The sequence below is a fragment of the Oryzias latipes genome, chromosome 16 (genome assembly GCF_002234675.1).
Source record: "Oryzias latipes chromosome 16, ASM223467v1".
Lineage (NCBI taxonomy): Eukaryota > Metazoa > Chordata > Actinopteri > Beloniformes > Adrianichthyidae > Oryzias > Oryzias latipes.
Genome location: NC_019874.2, coordinates 9,419,614 through 9,441,501, shown reverse-complemented (window position 1 = coordinate 9,441,501; position 21,888 = coordinate 9,419,614). Strand labels below are relative to the sequence as shown.

The following is a 21,888-nucleotide window of genomic DNA, read 5'->3' as shown; positions in this document are numbered from 1 at the left end:
AAAATTAAACACTGCCCTCTTCAGATGGCTGTTTTTTTCCAGCATCCTTGAAGACAGCTTTAACTCTGGACAGGAGCAACACAGATTGTGTTGTGTGTGTTGTGCTATCTTAGATGACCCCACCCTTACATTGACGTGTTCTCCCTACCATGACAAAGGTGGAAAGATTTCATGTAATCCATGGACACCAGTGAAGATCACAAATCATTGAAGAAAAAAGGTTCAGAGCACTGTCTAGTGGGTCTAGTAGATGACCCAACTCCCAATGTTAAAGTGCCTAGGATAGCACAAGGGTTAATTAAGTCCAGTCCAATACTCAATCTGTCATTTTTAAGTAAAACAAAGAAAGCATCTTTTTTTTTTAACCATTGAGGCAAATATAATATTTGAACAGTATCAGTCCAGTTTTAAATCACTTTATAGTACAAAGGCCTCAGGCTCAATGTGGACCATCAAAAAGCTTCTGTCCTTGTTTAATTTGACCTTGGACAGTTCATCATCCCATACTTTCATCCAGACTGCATGATGGGGTTAGTCTATGGCACTGTCTCAAGTATGTTTAAGTCATGTGGTGGACCACAAGGTTTTATTTTCAACCTTGTTTACTTGTACATACTACAACTGGATGATGTCATCAGGAGACATGGCGGCAGGGTCATTGCTGTGGACCTAGTTCTTTTCAGCTTGAAAGGACCTGGTTTCTAACATAAAACAGAATATTTTAGGAGAGGCTGGTTTGGCAGGAAGTTGAAGGATGCAGAAAATACTCATGAAGCCTTTCTGCCATCTGAAAAGGCTTTCAGTGAGCTCTGTTACTGTTACAGCTGGTTTACTGAGTTCTGGAATCAAGGTTTTCTGATAATCAATACATTTCTGTAACTTTATATTATTATTATTTATTGCTATATCAAATAATCTGGATTTAGATGTTAAGTCTTTGATTAATACAACTATGTAAAAGAAAAAAACTAGATAAAAGTAATTAGAAAAGTAGATTACTTTTTAAGTTCCCAGAAAAATTCAAGATGATTTGATTTTGACTCTAAAACTCCATAGTTCCTGTTTTCCAGTATCTTTGGGTGTTTCCTAAGCAAGTCTTCAAAACATTCAAACTGCTGACTCCATGTGAGTCAAAGTGGCAGTTTTCCTGGACAGGTCTTCAGCTCCCCCTTATTGTTCCCGGTCCACCTGAAGACCACATGGATCCTTTTTCATGGTTTTGGTGCCGTTAGCTCCACTGATGTGCGTGCTGCATCATCGCTTCAATCATTGTCTTCACTTTTATTACCTGTTTGTATACCCCCACGCAGACCATCATCCCCAAACCAGATTGAATTCAATAATACAGATGTATCTGCAGTCAATAATCTCCCATATTTCAGCCCTTCAAAGTATAGAAACGACATCACACTGTTCAAGGCGCTGCCTCCCTCCTGGACAAACCTGCATTTCAAGAAGCAGCACTTTTCAGACAGGATTTCACTGCAAACTTTAATGTTCTGGGAACAGAAATTAATTCAAGGCTGACGACAGAAGTCTTTAGAAATGAGTAGAGAAAACCGTGCTCAGTAGCAGAACTGGTTCCGACAGTCCACTGAGGTCCTGGAGTCAGTCATCATCACTGCCAATCTCTAAAGGAGCAAAGTCGGGATCATCTTCTTCCAAGTCCAGGTCCTCTATTTCCTGGAACAGCGACTCGTCCACCTCAACGCTGTTCCCAGCTACAAAACAAGAATACAAGCTGCTGTTAGAACAGAGAAGTCAACAGCCAGCAGGACCATTGGAACTCCAGTGGACCTTCAGGCTCCACAGCCTTCTGAATCCTGAAATAACAGCAAACACCTCAAACAAACAAACAAAGTCTGTGCCCGTCTATAGAGAACTCGCTGCAGACTGGTAAGGCACTAGTTCAAGTCAGCAGATACGCAGAGGTGGGACCAAGTCATTGTTTTGAAAGTCACAAATAAGTCTCAAGTCTTTGTCCTCAAGTCCTGGGTCAAGTCTCAAGTCAAGATCCAGTTCTACTGCTGAATGGTTTTAGTCCTTTCAACAACAGAGTAACAATATTTGCACAGACCATGTGTGCTTTTAAAAACTGGAACAATTTAGAAAAAACGTTTCTTTCTCACGGTCTAGTCTACTCGTCAACACTCTCCCTACAGAAATCCATGTTTGTGTTGGATCTTAAATATCTTCTGTGACTGATCTGCAAACTTAAAGCTGTAACAGAGAGAATTACATTCACGGTTTAATATTTACAGAAAATATGAGTTTAACAAATTTACCATCTTCCAGGAACTGAATGTCAGATGTGTCCAGGTTGTGATCCCTCTCAAACAGCTGTTTACCTGTGGGGCCAAAGGTCACATTTTTAAGCCAGATTCATCTGAAAAAATAATTAGGCTAACCTGTAAGACATCTGAGTTTACTGGAGAATCGGCTTCCCATAAACAAAGTCAAGCTTTCCTGAATAAGGCAGGATTAACCGCAAGGAAGTTTAACTTACTTTTTACAGTCAGATTTACCTGTTCCAGGTAGAAGACAAAACCATTGGCTTTTTTTTCAAAGGGCCAAGTTTACCTGGGAGAAAGTTAAGGTGTTCCTAAAACGCTAAGTTTAAAAAGTAGAGTTGAGTTGACCTGAAAGAGTGAGATATACCGGAGTCTCAAATTTACCTGTAACAGTCCGATTCAAACATTTACTGAAGAGACCATTTTCCCAGTAAGCATTCTAGAATTTCCTGTAAAACAGGTTTACAAGAATCTGAATTTTCTGGACACACCTGATCCAGATAAGGAGCAGCAAGTCGGAGACTGTTAGCTGGAGAACAAGCAAAGCAACAGCTATCCAACTGAAATAACCCGGGGTTCTCCATTATAGAAATAGATAGACCGTTTTCAAGTGCTGCTATCCCACCTCCTTTTCATTTCCCCCTACTTTTTAAATCTGTGTCAGGCAGACGCACTGCAGTTTAGGATTTTGTCTTGACGCCATGTTTCTGTGAAATGCACCACACTGCAGTAACAATGCTTCCCAAGTGGCTCTATATTATGCTTATTAGCAAGAAATGCAATATTATAATATGGCTGATGGAAGAAGTTTAAACTTCTTCCCTCCAAAGTGTCTATTACTCCAAAACCAAGACATTTTTACAGTTGAGTAAATGAGGTTTGCCTGTTTATTTATTAGTTTGACCAGAACACTGGTCAATAAAAAAGGATCTGCAAATGCACCAGAGTTCACAAAAAAGGATATTTTTCATCTGCTGTTCAACTGTGATTTATAAATAATATAGGGATAAACCTACCTGAAACAGTCAGATTTGCTAGTTCAATAAAGTTCATAGTGTCTGTATTATTAACTAACTTCTTAGGTTCTTCTATTATCAGACACGCTTGGGTTTTTTTTTTTTTTTCCCACATCCCTTACATGTTTCGACGGATGTCTTCCGTCTTCGTCAGGTGTCAGATGTGTGAAAACAAACAAACAAACGAACACAACCGTGTCTGATAATAGAAAAACCTAAGAAGTTAGTCAGATTTACTTGTGGCAGAATATCCTTTACCTGACTCAGACCAACCGGCGGGAGTTGGGTTCACCAGGGAATTTAACTAAGAGTCCACTTCACCTGTGACAGTTAGGTTTACTTTAACCAATTTAGGTTTACTTGAGAAAGAGACAAGTTTACATTAAACTGTAAGGTTCCCCCAGAATAGTCAGATTGACCTGAATTAGAGTCATTTCATTAGAGTGAAGCTTCTCTGTGACAGTGAGGTGACCTGTCAGTAGACCAGGTTCACCTGTGATTAAATTGAATTTACCTGTGACTTTGGGTTTTCCACTCTGCTCTTCTTCTTTCTGTCTTTTTCTCCGAAGCTCTGCCATATCCAAATCAAACCTAGCCTTCCATGCCAGGAAATTCTCAATAGTGACTATTGTACCATGGAAGGCTACCTGTCAAACAGAAGTTTATGTGAGTCATATACTATCTGCACAAACAGTTAAGTTTCTCTTTATAGTCCCTGCAACACGTACAGTGAGATTCAAAGTGCAGTGCATTTACATTATGAGCAAATAGAGGGTAAAGAAAAATAATGAAGTAGCATGAAGGTTCTTTAGTCTGAGATCCAACAGCTCGCTGAGGAAAACAGTCAAACAACTCGGGCTGTAAAGAATGTGAATAATCCAGTGGACCAGACGGATGTGTTGTCTACACCTGGAATCATGTACCTTTGGTTTAAGACATGTGCTACAAGTGATAGTAAATGTAACAAGAATGAGTCCTGTCATTACCTTCTCTGCTTCTTCTGCCTCCTTTTCTTTCTGCCGCTTCTCCTCTTCCCGCCTGTTCTTCATCAAATCTACAATTTCATTGAGTCTCTCCTGAACAGCCGTCACCAGGGAAAAGATCATCACCATGCCAAGGTTGGCCTCGGCCTGCACACAACGACAAACAGTTCAAAAACACGGGCTGCTGGGAAATTATGAACTACCCAAAGGACTCAGATTGTCCAGTAAAAAAACAAAAGCATGCAGGCAAAGATGGTCATGGCTCCGCTTTGCACCCCAAATGATCATTCTACAGTCGTCTGTGGCCGTAATGCAATACTGTCAGTCTTTTTATTCCTGTGACACCAGAAGTCCAATCTCTATTCATTTTCACTGAGACAGGGAGAGTCTGAGGAACAGCACACTCTGGTGGTCGTAACTTTCTTTTTTTTTAAAGCAATAGCAGCAGGTGCAGACAGTAGATGATCAAATTTTTTCTAAAAAAACAAAAAAGATTTGTCTGCAAACATCATAGTCCATGGTGATTCCTGTCTAACCTCATCTGTAGCCTGTCTATCACAATGCAAACAGGAAGGGGCTCAGAGCTGATCCCTGATGTAATCCTACCTACACCTTGAACTCCTCTGTCACCCCTACAGCACACCTCACTACTGTCTTACAGCCTCATACATGTCCTGAACTGCTCTAACATACTTCTCTGTCACTCTAGACTTCCTCATACAATACCACAGTTTTTCCCTGGGCACCCTGTCATAAGCTTTCTCTAGATCTATAAAGACGCAGTGTAGCTCTATTTGACCTTTCTCTGTACTTCTCTGTCAAGATCCTCAAAGCAAAGATTGCATCAGTAGTTCTCATCCTGCTGCTCACAAATGTTCACTTCTGCTCTTAGTCTAGCTTAGCTACTCCTTCCCATAACTTCATAGTATGACTCATCAGCTTTATTCCTCTGTAGTTGCCACAACTCTGCACATCTCCCTTATTCTTAGAAATGGGAACTATCACACTTCTCCTCCATTCCTCAGGCATCTTCTCACCACCTAAGATCCTGTTGAACAACAGTCAAAAACTCCACTTTCATCTGTCCTAGACACTTCCATACCTCCACAGGTATATCATCAGGACCAAGTGCCTTTCCAAGTTCCAACATTCAAAGTCCCCACTCTCAGTCCAACACTCATGAATTTCTTCTTGTCTCTCTACATATGCGCCTTCCTCCTCCTTTTTTTTGACCAACAGTAGTCCAGTTTCCACCAGAACCCGGTTGGGTGAAAGGCACTGATGGTGGTCGTTGTTAACCTGGGCCATCCGGTATGGATATCATACATCTGATTAGCATATTTGGTTTGGTAAAATTCTATGTCGGGTGCCCTTCCTAACACCACTCTCTGTATTTATCCAGGCTTGGGGCAGTCACAACAAGAGCCTGGTTTGGGCCCCTTCGTGGTTACATTGATTAGGGTTAGCAAATCCTAATCTAACATCTGCAAACTAATTTTGTGCTTGTCTGCCTGTTTCAGACGCTGTCCAGTGCAAACCTAAAAAAGAACACAGTGGTCCAAAAACTTCATCCAATCATTTTGTTTGCCAGGTCTCCATTGGCGCTTTAACACCAGAGATGTCGCTGGCGATACCCAAATAACAAACAGTCCTTGATATACTGTCAGTTTTTGGCCTTTTATGCGTTCAACGTGAATCAGCTGATTCTGATGCAAACAAACGCGGTTTCATATCGGTTTTGTACACTTTGCATAACGGGGCAAAGCTGCTTTTCTCAGCGTCAGAATCCACTGGCTTTATGTTAACTCCAAAATGGTTGAAGAGTTACGGCAGACAAAAGAACGTCAACACTGGGACTACAACTACAGCGTTAAAGGATTAAGTTATGACAGGAACGCTGTCAGAGCAAAAACTCCAAACTACTGCAGCAGGTAAACAACAGGATCTGCAGACATCAGTGCAACTAAAAACAGACCTCTTTTTCAAGCAGCAGCAGAAGTTCCTCAACATCTCTGTCCTCCAGGTTTTCCTGTGAATATATCTCAAACAATGGCGGCTCATCAGGGTACTTCTCTGTATAGGTGAACTTTAATGTTGCTTCCACAGCTGAAAAGTAGAGAAAACAATGTGGATGAAAGTGCTGTAGTGACAATCAGGTCAGTCCACAAAGGGTGATGAGGAGGCATACTCACTTTTGCCGTGTTCCCCTATGTCTGAGGTCACAGTGACAGTGAAGACAATGGGGTTCTCAGAGAGAACTGTAGACACAAATAATGCCAAGGTCACAAAGTCAGACTGAAGAAGGAAAAAGTGGAACATTGAATGAACTCAAAGTATAGTAACCACAGGTACTGTTTTGTGTTTTTGTGCTGAAAACAAGCAGGATGAGAAGCAGAAAAAGGTTTGTTGCTTTAAAACTGGGCATACATGCTTTGAAGGTCCTTTTCCCTTTCGCTCACATTGCAGGCAAATCCTCTGTATGACATCTGTGCAGTGACACCTACCAGTCTATCTCTGTGCAGTCTTAGCATTGACTTTATATGAGAACTGGACCGAGTAGCCCTTCCCCCCGGCGTTCCATAAAGGAAGTATCTGCTGGCTCAATTAAGCCAAAATCCCATAGACTTCTATAGAGAAAGAAGCAGCTTTTAATCAGTCATTCTATTGGTCAGAATAACCATTTTGTTCTGAAAACCTTTTTTTTAATATCCTCTTGATAATCCTCATTTTTTTTATTTTTGCAAATTATTCAAGTTCTAAACTGACCAATCAGATGCCTCAATAAAAGTAGGTGGTGCCCTCTGCCCCCCCCCAAAATATTTTACTGACAGATTCTCCTCAGGAGATAACTCTTGACTGGCGAAAGTGGCTGCCACAGAAACATCGACCAATCCCCATTGTCTGGCTTCAACATTGCGCCTGCATCTTAGAAAAATGGCAACTGAATTGGATTGATTCTGCTGGAGCAGGAGGGAAGGCATTTTTTTGGGGCACGTCACACTTGCTCAGTCCAATTCTTTATACAGTCGGTGAGTCTAACCCCCTGCGTTCACTGTCTTCACGTTTTGAGAGTGTTTTTGCCTTTCACTCTGCTTACTTTTGCTCTAGTGGTATTACCCAGGATGTTAAGAAATGTATTTCATTTATTTTCTTGCAGCATTTACATTTAGAACCATCAACATCAAACACACTGGAGTTATAATCTATGAGGTCATCCAATGGATTTTGCAGAATTGCTCCCTCCTGCAACCTGCCTCCACCAAGACTGGGTGTCCAGCTTTGGAGGAACGGCAATATTTGTCGAGCTGGTTTGTGTCAAACGAGAGGGGGAAGGGCGAGGCCTTGGTTTGAACCATTGACTGTATAAAGAACAGGACTGAGCTGGTGTGACGTCACTCATATAAAATGCCTCACCTCTGGCTCCAGCCAAAGGAAGCCCATTTACCAATTTTTTCAGGGATACAGACGTCACCATGTTGGAGCCGGACGAAGTGATCGGTCCGAGTTGATTCGAGACACCAATCAGGAATGAGCTTGTTGGAAGTCCACATCCCGTCCACTGAAAGCAGGCTATCTGTCAATCCAACATTGAGGTGGGGGCCAGCGGGCGTCTGATTGGTCAGTTTAGAACTTGAATAATTTGCGGTAAAGAAAGAAAATCAAGAAAAAAGAGGATTATCAAGATGTAAAATAAAAGGTATTAGAGCCAGAATGATTATTCTGACCAATAAAATGACTGAATAACAGCTGTTTACTTCTCTACAGAAGTCTATGGGGTTTGGGGTTCTTGGAGCCAGCAGGTACTTTCTGTTTGGACCACCAAGGGGGAGGGGCCATTCAGTCCAGGTATATATACAGTCAACCGTCCGACCCAGTCACCAAAACAAGGCCAGCATTAGTGCCGAAGCAGCTGCAGCAGTTTCCTGCAGGATAGATCCAATGTTAAATCTGACCCTGCAGTTTACACCTCAGAACCGCAGACCGGTCCGGGCCGGAACAGAAGCCCGTAGGTCAGATTCTTGACACCCTGCGGTGTGCACTCAGTGCTACAGATCTTTCAGAACCGCTAATTCTGGACTTCTGGGTTTAAATTCGCTTTAAGGAAATGTCTTGAGCCGTACGGAACCAAAAGCCCAGTTCGACCTCACGCGACCGGATCTCGGCTAAAGTTCGGGCCAGTTTGGTCGCATATTGTCTTCCACTCTGATTGGTTCCTGCTATCCGCAGCAGGGGCGGAAGTTCCTCTCGAACCTGTAAAGGAGTCCGGGTAGATGGACTCGATGGCCTCCAGCTCGTTCCGCTGCTCCTCAGCGTGGTCCGTCATGTCTGCGGGTTCATGCGGGACAACACCGCGCAGGCATGCGTGCAGTGAGACCGTGCGGGAACCGATCGATGCGCTCGGTGCTCATCCGGGCGCCTAGCATCGTCTTCCTCTCTCTTTGGACAGGTGACCAACAACTGTCAGGCGCGTTACCGCCATCTCCTGAGCGGGAGCGGGAAAACGCCGGAACTACCCTGAACCCAATCTCCCATAATGCTCTGGGAGATTGATAAATAATATATATAAAATAATATATATATATATATATATATATATATATATATATATATATATATATATATATATATATATATATATATATATATATATAATGCAAATGTCAGAGCCTTCAGTTGATTTTTATGATTAAAAACTAAGACTTTAGTAATAAAACCCAGTGGAACAATACAGGTTATTTTCCTGAAGTGATAAAAATTACATCAGTAAAAAAGGCAGTAGTATAACTGCTATAATAAAAAATGTATCCTTTTTCTAAAATCAATGCAACACTAACTTCCCTTGTTGACAGCTGTACTTCTTGCTCCTCCCGTCCCTGTCAAACTATAGCAATGTCCGACTCTCGATTAGTCGTCCTGACGGCACTGTGCCTCATCACGGCGTGGATGTCTGGATGCTCTGCTGTCCTTCGCCATGGAGTCTGCTCCCCTTCAAGTCCCTCATCTGAGCGCCACACATTTATTCTGACCTGATTAAGGACAGCCCAGTGTCATCATGTCATTGTTTCTCTGTTGAGTCCCAAGTCCCAAACAAATAATAAAGACTTGGTAACCACAACTTATGAACAGACGACAAAAAATACAAAAATACTCTAGTCAAAACAATGTCAACAAAAACACAATCAGTTGCACAGGTAAGCAGCCTACTTTCTTATATAATCTGTAATTTAAAAGTCTGACTTTGGACATAAAAACACTAAAACCCAGCCAAACCAAGTGGACGATCGTCAAATATAGCAGCTCCTTAGAAATGACTGCCCAACTTGATATATCGTGATGAAAATAATACAGAAAACGGTTCTGCCAATGCTCAGCCCAAACTAAAATGACTAAACCCATCATTCTAATATATAAAGGGAAACAAATCAGCACCATGGAATGAATCCACCCAAAAGTTCAAGTCCCATAAGTTGTCATTGTCACACAGATCAGTGTGTGATGCTGTACAGCAGTGTTCTTCAAACCCCGGGCCGCGGACCGGTACCGGTAAAATTAATAACAACTAATAGTTATTGTTATTAATTTTAATTTAAACACATTAACATTAAGTTAAATAATCTCTGAATACTAACTAGTCTGACAATAAGCCTGTCCAAAGAGGAATGTTTTAAGTCTAACTTTGACTGTAGAAACTGAGTCAGCCTCTCTTTCATGAGCTGGGAGCTTATTCCATAAAACAGGGGCTTGGTGGCTAAACGCTCTACCTCCAACCGTACTTTTACTAATTCTAGGAACCACAAGCAGTCCTGCATTTTGCGAGCGAAGTGTTCTGTTTGGGTGGTAAGGGACTATGAGGTCCTTAATATAGGACGGGGCCATTCCATGTAAGGCCTTATAGGTTAACAGGAGGATCTTGAACTTGATTCTATAATCAACTGGGAGTCAATGGAGCGAAACTAACACAGGAGTGATGTGTTCCTGCTAACAATCTAGCTGCTGCATTCTGAACAAGCTGGAGACTTCTTAAGGAACTCTTAGGACACGCTGCTAACAAGGAGTTACAGTAATCCAGCCTCGACGTAACAAATGCATGGATGAGTTTTTCAGCATCACTCTTAGAAAGTATATTTCTGATCTTAGCAATATTCCGCAAGTGAAAAAAGGCAGTTCTACATGCCTGAGATATGTGAGCCTTAAATGATAAGTCATGGTCAAATGGTCTAACTGTGGAATTAGGGGCTATACTTATGCCATCCAGGGAGACTATCTGATCAGACAGAGTATCTCTGAGGTTTTTAGGACCAAGTATAATGACCTCTGTTTTTTCTGGGTTCAAGAGGAGGTAATTAATTGTCATCCAGGTCTTGATGTCTCTGAGTCCTACATAAAATACCAATTTTTCCAACGGGAGATTCCTACGCACCATTCAGCATTGTGGTGAGTTGGATTTTCCATGCACTTCTTTTGAAGGCATGTTTAAATGTTATAATAATAACGACCAAGGAGTGTTGCAGGCAGAGAGGACGTTGCTCATGTCATAATTCGTGTTTATTGTTATGTTTAGAGAATACCACAGTTTTCATGCAAGTTATCTTATTTTGTTGTACTGTACTTTTTTTCAGCACCATGAGTGTGGGAAAGGGAGAGGATGATGACACCTGTGCGATGTACATGGTTTAGCGTGTCAAAATAAAAGCCCAGCGTAGGTCTTATCACGTGTGTCTGCCTTTATTGTAACATTGCTGCAGCGTGTGTCAGCCACATATAACATACCGGTCCGTGAGAATTTTGCCAGACATCAAACCGGTCCGTGGTGCAATAAAGGTTGGGGACCGCTGCTCTACAGGGCGACTCCTTTACAAACAGTTTTGTTCACTGATGAGGGTTGAATATTTAGAATATTTAGAAAAATCATTGAAAAATATAATATATGTATAATCTATATAATATTTTTTTTGTTACAGTGCATCACATTCTGTGTCCTGATTGGCTGTAGAACACTGTCAATCAATCTCCTTCCTTTCTGTTTCCATTACAGAATGCCTTCTTTTTATCTTTTTTTTTCTATCTTTAATACTGGATTTATAGTTCTAGGACGTTTTGAACTTTTAGAGAGTTTATACAAAAAAAAAGGGTAAAAATGTTCATGTCTGTCTGAGAAAAGATTATAAAGTGTGTAGTGAGGAGTTTTAAAGCCTTAAAACATCTTTCGTTATTGAAAAAATAAAGATAAATACTTCGTCCATCACAGGTTATTTGTAGAACTTGACTCCCTGGACGACAGAAATACCCATTTCTTTATTAAGGAGAAAGAATCAGTGACTCTGTCTAAATGGGAGCAGCAGTAATGCTTAAAGGCAGCCAGCAGAAGTCACTCTTTCCACTCTGTCATGTTTTGCATATTTCCTCATTTTCCATCCATTTGTGACAGGCTGTTTGTTGTGTTTTACAGATTAGGAACTCGCCAAGCCACTTCTCTAAATTCTGGATGATTTAGTCAAGTTGTCCCTTTGTCCTTTTCCCATGAATGTCCTGTGAATTTATAAACATACACGACCACACAACTGACTGTTGTTGTTGTTGGTTACTCAACCAGCAAAAGTGGAAGAATGATCATTGAGGTCTTAAATTGTCAGTTGGAACAATATAAACCACATTGTTTACCCCAGTGTTGTGTGTGTGTGTTCATGTGTGTGTGTATGTCTGTTTGGATTAATAGAAGTGTGTTCCACATTTTTCAGTTGTCGTCTGCAATATTTGCAGTATGAGGACAGCTCCCTCAAAGGACTCCCTTAAAATAAGGTACAAATTTTGCAAGACTAACCAAGAAGGAACGACCAAAACACCAGTTCTGATCCGACAACGTTCAAAGTCCACTGAGGAATGGAAGAATGCTCCTTTTCTTCATACCCCATAAATCTGTGAAAGTTAAGACTGGTTACCATCACTGTAAACTGGAATCAGAGCAGCTGCTGCCAAGGCAGCCTTGGGGGGGCGGGCGGGGGGGTCCAGGGACGGCTAAAATTAGACAAACTCACAAGTATCAAGTATGACGATCCCCTCACACGCCTGGTGTTTTAGTAGAGATAAAGAACTGCTCTTTACTCATCAGCTGTGACTTTGGGTGGCAGCTGGTGTGCAGTTGAACCTCTTCTCTGATCAGCTGACACGTTCCTTTTCCATCCAAAACCTCAGACACGCCCCCCTCACACACACACTCGTCTGACCGTTGGCCTAAAAATAACTGTTGTGGGTCTGAAGTGAGACGAACTCTTTTTAGAACCGTGTTCCCATGCAGGACATTCCTTCTGCTCAAATGCATTTGCATCCACACTCAGCCTGTTCTATCACACCGCATCAGAAGGTCGTGCTGCCTCTCCAACACCAATCGAAACGAGGGAAGACATGCCTGCCCCCACCCCAAACCCTCTGCTGACCCACATACTGTTTGTCAACCCACTCTCCATGTCTTTATAGCAGTAACAAACACCCACGATCCACGGCTCCAGGTCGGCTAAAATATGTAAACTCTTATTCCCAGAAGACAAATAAACACAACAGTCATAGTCTCAGTCGTTTTAAAGCCGAACCGTTTATTCTGTCCCAGCATCACACTATAAAAAGATGCTTTAAAGTACACAGTTGCTCCAAACATAAAACAGATGCAGAAAAAACTCAGAGGATTAAGTTGACTATAGAAGTCAAGGTTTTTTGCAAATAATTATCGTTGTTTTTTTTACGCATTCAAAGAAAATAGCTGTCTATCCAGAAATGAATGACACCAAAAGTAACTGCATCATAAAATTCTTTATCTGAGCAGGAAAAAGTAAACGGTTGTTAAAAATGTTTATAAAAAATATGTCAACACTAAAAAGTGTTGTGGATTTCCAGAAAACCAGAAGGAAATCTACAGAAAGAGAGAAAAATTTATTTTTATGTGGCCCACCTCCATAATTTTGTATTTGCCTCATCTTAGGTCTTCAGCAGCTGAATGAGGGATGTCTGGTAAATGTCATGTGGTTTTATGGTATCAACCGCCTCAGAATGAGCTTATACTGATCCCACCGCAAATGTACACATAAAGATTAGTTACTACATTTTTACAAAAATTACACTCCTGCCTCAACATTTTTTTGGTCACTTTTTTAACTTTGACCTGGTCATTGGCCTGTATGGCGGGACAGTGGTGAGCGCTCTCGCCTCACAGCGAGAAGGCCCCGTTCAAATCCCAGCTGGGTGCTTTCCCCGTGCATGTGTGAGTTTTGTCCAACCACTCCAGTCCAAAAACACAGGTTAGTCTCAGTGTCTCTAGTGTGTGAGTGGGAATGATTGTGTGCTGATCGCGGCCTATCCAGGGTGAACCCCGCTTTCACCAAATAGTAGCCAGGACAAGCTCCGCTGACCCTGTGACCCTGAAAGGGACATAGCGGCTTAAGAAAATGGATGGATGGATGGATAAATTGATGAATCTGGTCGTCGACATATCATTAACATCACATTGTGACAGAAAGAAAAAGGGAATTGGCTACTGGGTTAGTTTGCATTTTGGGTCAAAACATCAACAACACGTCAAGCGTCCATCTTCTGAAACCCTAACAGTGCCACGGGAGCTGCTGACTAAAGCAGGGCTACTCATTCACACTTAGGGACAATCTAGCCATCAAATGACGGATGCAGCATGAATTCGTCCTGTTGGAGGAATCCTGAGTGCCTGGAGAAAACCCACACATGCATGAGGAGAACATACAAACTTCCAAGCCAGGGGGATATTCCAGGAAGCATGTTTAAACTACCCTGACTTTAAGCCTGAACTCTGGCTGCAATCCGCCTGAACTTGCTTACCCGGGGTATGTCAGTTCCAAAAGACCGGATATGAGTTGGCGTAATCACGCTCGACTTGGTAACCCTGGGTTAATGCACGTGCATGTCAAGTACATAAAGACATTCTAAATGGATCGCCGATTTCTGCAGTCACCATGAAAACGCGTGGAAAAAAAGAAAGCGCTATACTTCTGTGAGACGGAGTCTGAGGTTTTAATGACGGCGTAAGAAGATTATACGTCCATCAAAAAAGTAATATGGCTGCATCATCAAAAGAAAGAGTTTCTCCTTGTAGTAAGAACAGACAAAGTAAACGCACAAGTTTCTGATCTTATTTCCATTTTCCTTGTGACGCATATAAATATAACTTATCCAATTTTGTCACCTTAAATGAATTACTTCTATTGGTAACAAATAATTGAGTTAAATTTAATCAACATAATTTCTTACGTCTATAAAACTCAATAATTGTTTGTACAACTAAAATTTATGTATTTATCTAACTAAATGTCGTATTACTCCAATTCAATTAATATTTTTTCCATCTTAATTAATTATATTTCTTGATCTCTCATATGTCTAAGTATGAGTATTTTCGTAACAATAAAAAGGACGGGAAAAAATGTATGTTGTGCACAAATTCATCAAAGAATTATCCGTCATTGTCATTACATTTGCATCAAGTAGGGGTGCTTTATAAACTCATCATCCTCTCCTCACTCTTACTCATGGTGCAGAGACATAAGCACAGTAGGACTAAACAACTCAGCAAAACATGGCACAACACAGTAAAACAGCTAAACAACTAAACACATTTGGTCAAAAAGTCACACTTAAACCAAAATCCGTCCAGACAGGCAAAGGAAATGGTATCCCATAATCCTTTGCGGTGCCGATCTAACAGCAGCACCAAAGTTACACCTACTTAATTGAATTAAATTGAATGAAAGGAAAGTAATTGTCTGAAAACTACCTGTTATTTTTAAACTGACTTAACAAACAAATGATTTATCTTAACTGAAGCAAATAACTATGTTAGATAAAAGTAAAAAAGTTTAATTTTCCAACATCCATATGTGGTCTTATCACCCTCTCACGGTGGAAAAAGTATTATCTGAGCTTTTTCATCCACTAAATCATCTTTAAATGGACACGCCATGCTGCTTCACCTCTCTGTAAAACAAACTAACCTTCAACTAAACCTGCTCCGGACCAGGTTATGTTCAGAGCATGAGTTGCCATGGTAACTTGACCTACCCTGAAACATACCTCCATTTCTGGAACCAAAAACTGAGGTTATCAACTTCCTTAGCCTCAAACTTACCGTGGGAGCTAGCATAACCTGCTTTCTGGAATACCCCCCAGGATTTGAACCAGGTTCTTCTTGCTAACGACACATTTGCATATACAACATCTAGATTTTATAAAGTAGAGTGAAAGGCAAAAATGTTACCTGAACCAGGTAATCAGCCATGAGTACGGCAAGCCTATCTGAAAATCATGCAGACAGACCGGCCCTCGAGGCCTGGAATTGCCCACCCCTGGTCAATATCATGCATTTCTTCAGCTTTTCAGAGTAAACTATATCCACAGACAGTATATGATTATATATTGCCGTTGGCACACTGAAAAAACGTTTTTTGAAGGAAACATTAGTTAAATTCGCAACTAATTTTCCTACCTGGAAATAAGACGACTTGATCTCTGAGGCTCCGCGTTTCACTCCTTGTAGGCGCCTCCCATCTCATGATGGCCTTGGCGGTGTGCCTGGCAGAAGCTTTCCGATGGTTGACAGAATGTGTGCTCAGTGTATTAAAAAAAGCAATTACAGTGTGCCTCACAGGATGTTCGATTGGCTGTTCTGCATGTCAATCAAGTGACGTACTTCACAGTGAAGATAATTATTCACTGATGGATTTACAATATAAATATACAGGTATATATATATATATATATATATATATATATATATATATATATATAGTTTTGTTTATTTATCTTTGGCCCACAATCTACCCACATCCTAATGAGGACCCCTGAAATAGGCCCTTTAAGTTTTTAGAGGGAGTCAAAAAAGAATTAAGTATATTAAAAAAGTTTATTGACTGACTGAGCTCAAATATAATCTCCATTCTTCTGCTGCTGTTGAGAAAAAGAGCCCCTTCAATGTGTTTGGTAGCTACACACTGGGAGGAAAGATATTAATGTGTTCATAGATCATAGCTAATTCAGATTTTTGTAGCTGTTTCATTGGAAAACTCCTTTTAAAATTCACTAAAAACTCAATGTGTTCACCACTGTTATTGTGTTCTTAAAGGTTTTTAGTATGTCTAGAAAGTTTCACATGGATTTGTCAATAGGTGGTGCAAAAATGAAGAATGGGTTTTGAAAGTGTTCCAGTGCATTCTTTGCTAAATGATTTGTGTCTGGTGAATGTTTTTTTTAAAGAATACTTCTCTGAATAGTGTGTGCTTCCTGTTCGTCACATAGTTTTTTTACTCTCTTTTTTGAGACTTGCAGAAAGATGGAATTCACATTAACTTAGGTGTCCATTTTCAGAAATTAACAGACAACACAGAAGCCTGAACAGTCTGACGCGAAGCTTAGAACGGTTGCTTTGGTGAAGTCTGTAAGGACATAAAGGTTGTCGGGAAAACAGTGAGGAGAAATAAAGTAAATAGAATACCAAGTGCCGTTTAGGCCAGCGCGGTGATAAAGAAACATTTGGGCTATGTGACCAGTATTTTTTTAGATATGGCATTTCACTTTTTAATCCACACCCCAGCCAATCAGAATGGAGTATGCTTCCGAACCATGGTACAAGCAGAAATGTAAGAAGTTCTTTTCAATACTACCAGCTGTCTGGAAGAAAACGGCTTGGGACAGCTTATGAGTTCTAAACCCCAAGTACGGCCAAGGCTAGAGCTTCAGCCTTGAGATTCAATTCCCTTAAATAAAAACTAAAAGCAAAAGCAGTTCACAGAAAGACAATGGCAAAAACAGACATTGCTGCAGAATGTTCAAAAGAACCATTCAGCAATCAGACCCAAAGTCTTTCTGTGCCACAGATATGTAGTACAGACACAGATTCACAAAATGTTTTTCTTTGTGCAACAGCATTGGCTCTGTAAAAAAAACAGAGACTGGCAGACAGGCAGGCAGGCAGGCAGGCAGGCAGACAGACAGGGAGGGGGTTGCCATTTCACACCTGAACGGTCTTGTCCGTCCATCATGGGCCGGGTGCCCGCACACAGAGCCCCTCCGCCCCCCCACAGTGCAGACTGTCATGGAGCCTCCGGACTTTGCGGCTCTAAACTTGACGCAGGAGCACGCGTCCTCGCGGCACCCACTGTGTGCGGAGTGGGAGTCTCACGCCCAGGGCCCGGTGTTCCACCTGGCGCACATCCTCCTCTTTTTGGGCTTCACGGGCGGCAGCGGCTCGTACGGGCGGCTGTATTCCTTTTCCTTGCTGGTTCTGGGCTTCCTGTGCAGTTCTCTGGAGTCCTGGTGGGACCCGTGCGCGGTCGAGTCGCTCCTGTGGAACCTGGCGCTGTCGTGCGCGTGTCTGGGGCAGACGCTGCTGATCTCCTTCCGGCTGAGGAGCCTGAACTTCAGCGGAGACGTGCTGAAGCTCTACGACTGCGTCTTCCGGCGGATCGGGGTGTCTCCGGCGCACTTCAGGGAGATCATAGTCTGCAGCGACCCGGACGCGCACGTGCTCAAGAAGGACCAGTGCTTCGCTGTGGAGGGAAAAACCCCAATCGACAAGCTGTCTGTGCTCCTGTCGGGCAGGTAGACCGGGCCCTCCAGACCCAAAACGTTGTAAATAAATAATATATAAATGAAAAGATGATTTAAAGGGGGGTTTAAAAAAAAGGAACGAAAAACAGGACTGATGGCAGAGCATCTGTTTGGATGAAAATACCCAGACATGATGGCGGAGAACTTTAGGGTAGATTCTCTGTGGGGCTCATGCAAGAATGGATAATGTGAGAAATAATGTGACCAACAACAACATTTAACCTTGGACACTTAAAATACATTCAGTAATGTGCATCTTGGCTGCACGTATCACACTGACATGAATTTCCATATATTTTTTAGCTTGGTCATACGAAAATGTGTATGAAAACTATTAAGCTTTTTTTTTTTCGTTTTTGGCAAACCTGACCTGTGGATTTGACGTGTACTTGTTAGGGTTCTTTGTTGGCATTAGATTAGCCCGCCCGTCCTTTCTGTAGAGAAAGGGGGGTGGCAGCAGATCCAAAGCAGCAAATACAAAGCAGCAGATCCAGAGCAGCAGATCCAAAGTAGAAGATACAAAGTAGCAGATTCAGCGCAGCAGATACAAAGCAGCAGATCCAGATCTGCAGATACCAAGCAGAAGATACAAAGCAGCAGATTCAGAGCAGCAAATAGAAAGCAGCAGATTCAGAGCAGCAGATACAAAGCAGAAGATACAAAGCGGCAGATCCAGATCTGCAGATCCAGAGCAGCAGATCCAGATCTGCAGATCCAGAGCAGCAGATCCAGATCTGCAGATACAAAGTAGAAGATACAAAGCAGCAGATACAAAGCAGCAGATCTCTAATGCTCCACTCGTATCTCAACAGCCTCTAGACCCGCACCAATGGTAACATCTCTGAATCAGAAGGAAATTTGTTTACAAAGAAACAGAGTAGAATTAGAGTGATGTTTAATTAGTAGGTTTAAAAAGCTATGTTGAGCTGAAGTTCCTACAGAAGTGACATTCTTATGATGAACACTTACCAACAAACTACAATGAATCCCTTTTCCGATAATAAAATTATTATTGGTTTTTAAGTCCTGTAGATTCTTCCTCGTTGCAGAGAAAGCTCCGTCTTTTTCCGTGTTCTCGTTTCTGATCCTATGGGCGGGACAGATCTGGAAATCTCCATCCGAGCAGATGTGAGCGAATTCGATCTGATCCAGAAAAGTTTTGCTCTTCAGCTCTGATCTGTTTGCTCAGCTGCTGGACAGGACAAGTAAAAAAAAAAAAATGATTCTAGCACAAGTAAAGAAAGAGTTTCACATGTACTTCCTAAAGAACGTGTCTGTTATCTGGGACAGTTTGACGTCACTACTACAAGGTCAATTACTAAGCTCTGGTTGAAATCTAACGTTTTTGAACAGAAATCAGATGAAATTGGAACATCAGTACATTCTTTGTTTTTCTCTGTTTTACCAGGCTGTAGAAGCCTTTTTCTCGTGTTAGAAATGATCTGTAGTAGCAGCTTCATGACAGCATCCTGACTGCGGAAGGAAAACGGGAGCTGCTCCCTCTCTGCTGCAGCAGTGTTTGTGTGCTGTTCTTTGTCATGCAGGGTAAGTCTGTCTTTAAAGCTTATGGACACTCTCCATGTCTTCCCACAGAGTTCGAGTAACAGTTAAGGGAGAGTTCCTGCACTACATCTACCCCTTCCAGTTCCTGGATTCTCCAGAGTGGGATTCTCTGAGGCCCTCGGAGGAAGGAATCTTCCAGGTTCTCTAGCTCATTCATCACTGCTCAGGTTTTTTTGCTGGACTAAAAGAATAAACGCCTACACTTACAACCCTACCTGCTTTCAACAGATCTGAGCTGAAGACTCACTTTAAAAAGCCTTCTTTACTTGAAAGGTTGCTGGAGAAAAGACAGTACTAACCATCCTATAAGCATCTATCCTGTTTTTTTCCAACATAATCCCGCTGCTTCTTATTGGCTGAACAAATCTGCTAAAGACGAGCTCAGACTCTCCTTTAAATGTCTGGACAGAGATAACCAAACATTTGTTTCATTACCCAGCAGTTGATCTATGTTTTCCCACAGTCCTCTCATGGATCACATCTATCATCTCCTCAGGTGACCTTGTGTGCTGAGGAGACCTGTCACTACGTGTCCTGGCCAAGGAAGAAGCTCTACCTACTTTTCGCCAAACATCGGTACATTGCTCGGATCTTCGCTTTGGTGGTGCGCAATGACATCGCAGAGAAGCTGTACTCGCTTAGTGACAAGGCCGTCAACAGAGACGGGCACCGCTGTGATCTCCGTTTGCCGACTTTCTGCCACATGCCACCGACGGCTGTGGAAGATGCAGATGAGAAGAGACAGGGTGAGATGGCAGTCTGCGAACCATTACTCAGTGAACAGAGGGACTGATGCCTCTCACCTGCTGCTACCAGCTTGAAGTTCTGAAAGTTGACTGAACATATCTGAAACATGTTGAAGCATTCTTCTCCCGTCAGCTGTGGATGACCTACAGCCTGATAATCATCCGCTCATCAGCTCAAAGTCATCCTCTGTAGATGACATCATTCTTCTACAGCAGAAACTTGCTGTTATTTTCTTGTCTGGGGTTTTAAAGGTTCTCATGGTTCGACAGAAACTTTGGTCTTCTGTTCATAAAAGATTCTGTTAATGAAGGTTCACTACATCATTAAAACCTAGAGAATTACAACTACACAAGGTTCTTCTGTTTGTTTTGGTTCTCAATCTTGTTTAGATGTGAAGGAATGAACTTTGTAGAATGTTTAACCAAATGAAAAATGTAATCCTTTTAAGCAAAGTCAGAAATGAGAAGAGGGAGGTTAATAAAAACAAATAAATTCAAAGAAAAGCCAGGTTTCTGGCAGCACTGAAGATGGGAAAGCTAAAAAAACGTTTTAGTGTGTTTTTCTTTATCTCCCTTAAGGCAGCAGACAAACTGTGAATGTGGAGAAATCCTGTGACACTTGTTCTGGTTTGGTTAAGATTGAGGCAATAAACAAAGTTCTAAAATAAACACAATTTCTTTTAATTTGATTGGATTTGTTTTGTTTCAAGCATTAATTGTAGTCAATATAAAGAAAAATTCACACATTTATCAAACTCATAACAGAAATTATGAAATGCATAGATACAAACAACCAGACAAAAATAAACAAGATACACTTTAGTCTCATTTGCTTTATTAAATATAATGATCATTTACTAAAGTCATGTAGAACTAGATTTAATGCTTAAAAGGAGTAGAAAGAAGCAAGTTTATAATCCCACCCTACTGAGTTAATTCATTTTAAACTTTGTTAAACTACATTCATTCTGTTCTGTTTATTTTCTGATACTGACGCATGTCAAGTGGTTCATCTTGGTCATGTGACATAAAATGGCCGCTCGAACCTTTAGTTGTTAAGTTAGTAGCTCAGCACGTACAAGCTAACAAAAAAAAAAAGAAAGTATTTAAAAGTTTTCTTTGGGGAGAAGAGTCAGTGAGGAAACTGATGAAGAGCCTTCAACTTCAAAGAAATATAAAGCTGCTGTTTACAGACAAAACAAGGAGTTTTCCTCAACATATGGATTTTTTGAGATAGTTGTTCTCATGGACCAGAAGCCACTCTGCCTAATACGACTTTGAAATGTTTTACAAATGTTGATAATGAAGTTGCAGCAGACAGATTGTTTGTCTCTATTTGATCCTCTTATGTCAGCAAAGCCGTGTAGATGTCGCAGGAATGTGTCTCGAACTGGCAAACCACAGAGCGGGTATCTAGGAATACGAGTCGGTTTCAAGGGATCAGCCAATGTCCACCCACTTTCACTGATTGACAGATAGACTCATTCTGCTGAAAAAGCTCTTCATGAAATAAATTTAAGTCATTCTGAAAAACTGAAATGTAAAATAAAAACCAAGCTACTTTGGAAAATATTGATATTAAAATCTAAAGTTCTGAAAAAAACGATAGAATTATAATAAAATACAACATGATTAAAATTAATATTTTAAAATGATGTTTTAAAATATT

At 41.3% G+C, this 21,888-nt stretch overlaps 2 protein-coding genes across 3 annotated transcripts; one reads left to right on the top strand and one right to left on the bottom strand.

Moving 5' to 3' along the window:
* Window positions 1-1,468: 1,468 nt before the first annotated feature.
* Window positions 1,469-17,534, bottom strand: rwdd1 (RWD domain containing 1). Of its 2 annotated transcripts, none has more exons than XM_004085115.4 (7): window positions 8,542-8,744; window positions 6,483-6,548; window positions 6,266-6,396; window positions 4,294-4,437; window positions 3,822-3,954; window positions 2,286-2,348; window positions 1,469-1,721 (listed from the first exon to the last, which is right to left on the bottom strand). In XM_004085115.4, the coding sequence occupies exons 1-7, from the start codon at window positions 8,612-8,614 to the stop codon at window positions 1,609-1,611; spliced, it is 723 nt and encodes a 240-aa protein (XP_004085163.1). In that variant the 5' UTR covers window positions 8,615-8,744; the 3' UTR covers window positions 1,469-1,608. The 2 variants fall into 2 exon arrangements, with proteins under 2 accessions (XP_004085163.1, XP_023819923.1); XM_023964155.1 differs by lacking the exon at window positions 8,542-8,744 and adding an exon at window positions 17,318-17,534 and having other exon boundaries at window positions 1,473-1,721.
* popdc3 (popeye domain containing 3) lies at window positions 17,332-20,903 on the top strand. Its single transcript, XM_004085543.4, has 3 exons — window positions 17,332-17,901; window positions 19,504-19,612; window positions 19,970-20,903. The coding sequence occupies exons 1-3, from the start codon at window positions 17,396-17,398 to the stop codon at window positions 20,264-20,266; spliced, it is 912 nt and encodes a 303-aa protein (XP_004085591.1). The 5' UTR covers window positions 17,332-17,395; the 3' UTR covers window positions 20,267-20,903.
* Window positions 20,904-21,888: the final 985 nt, after the last annotated feature.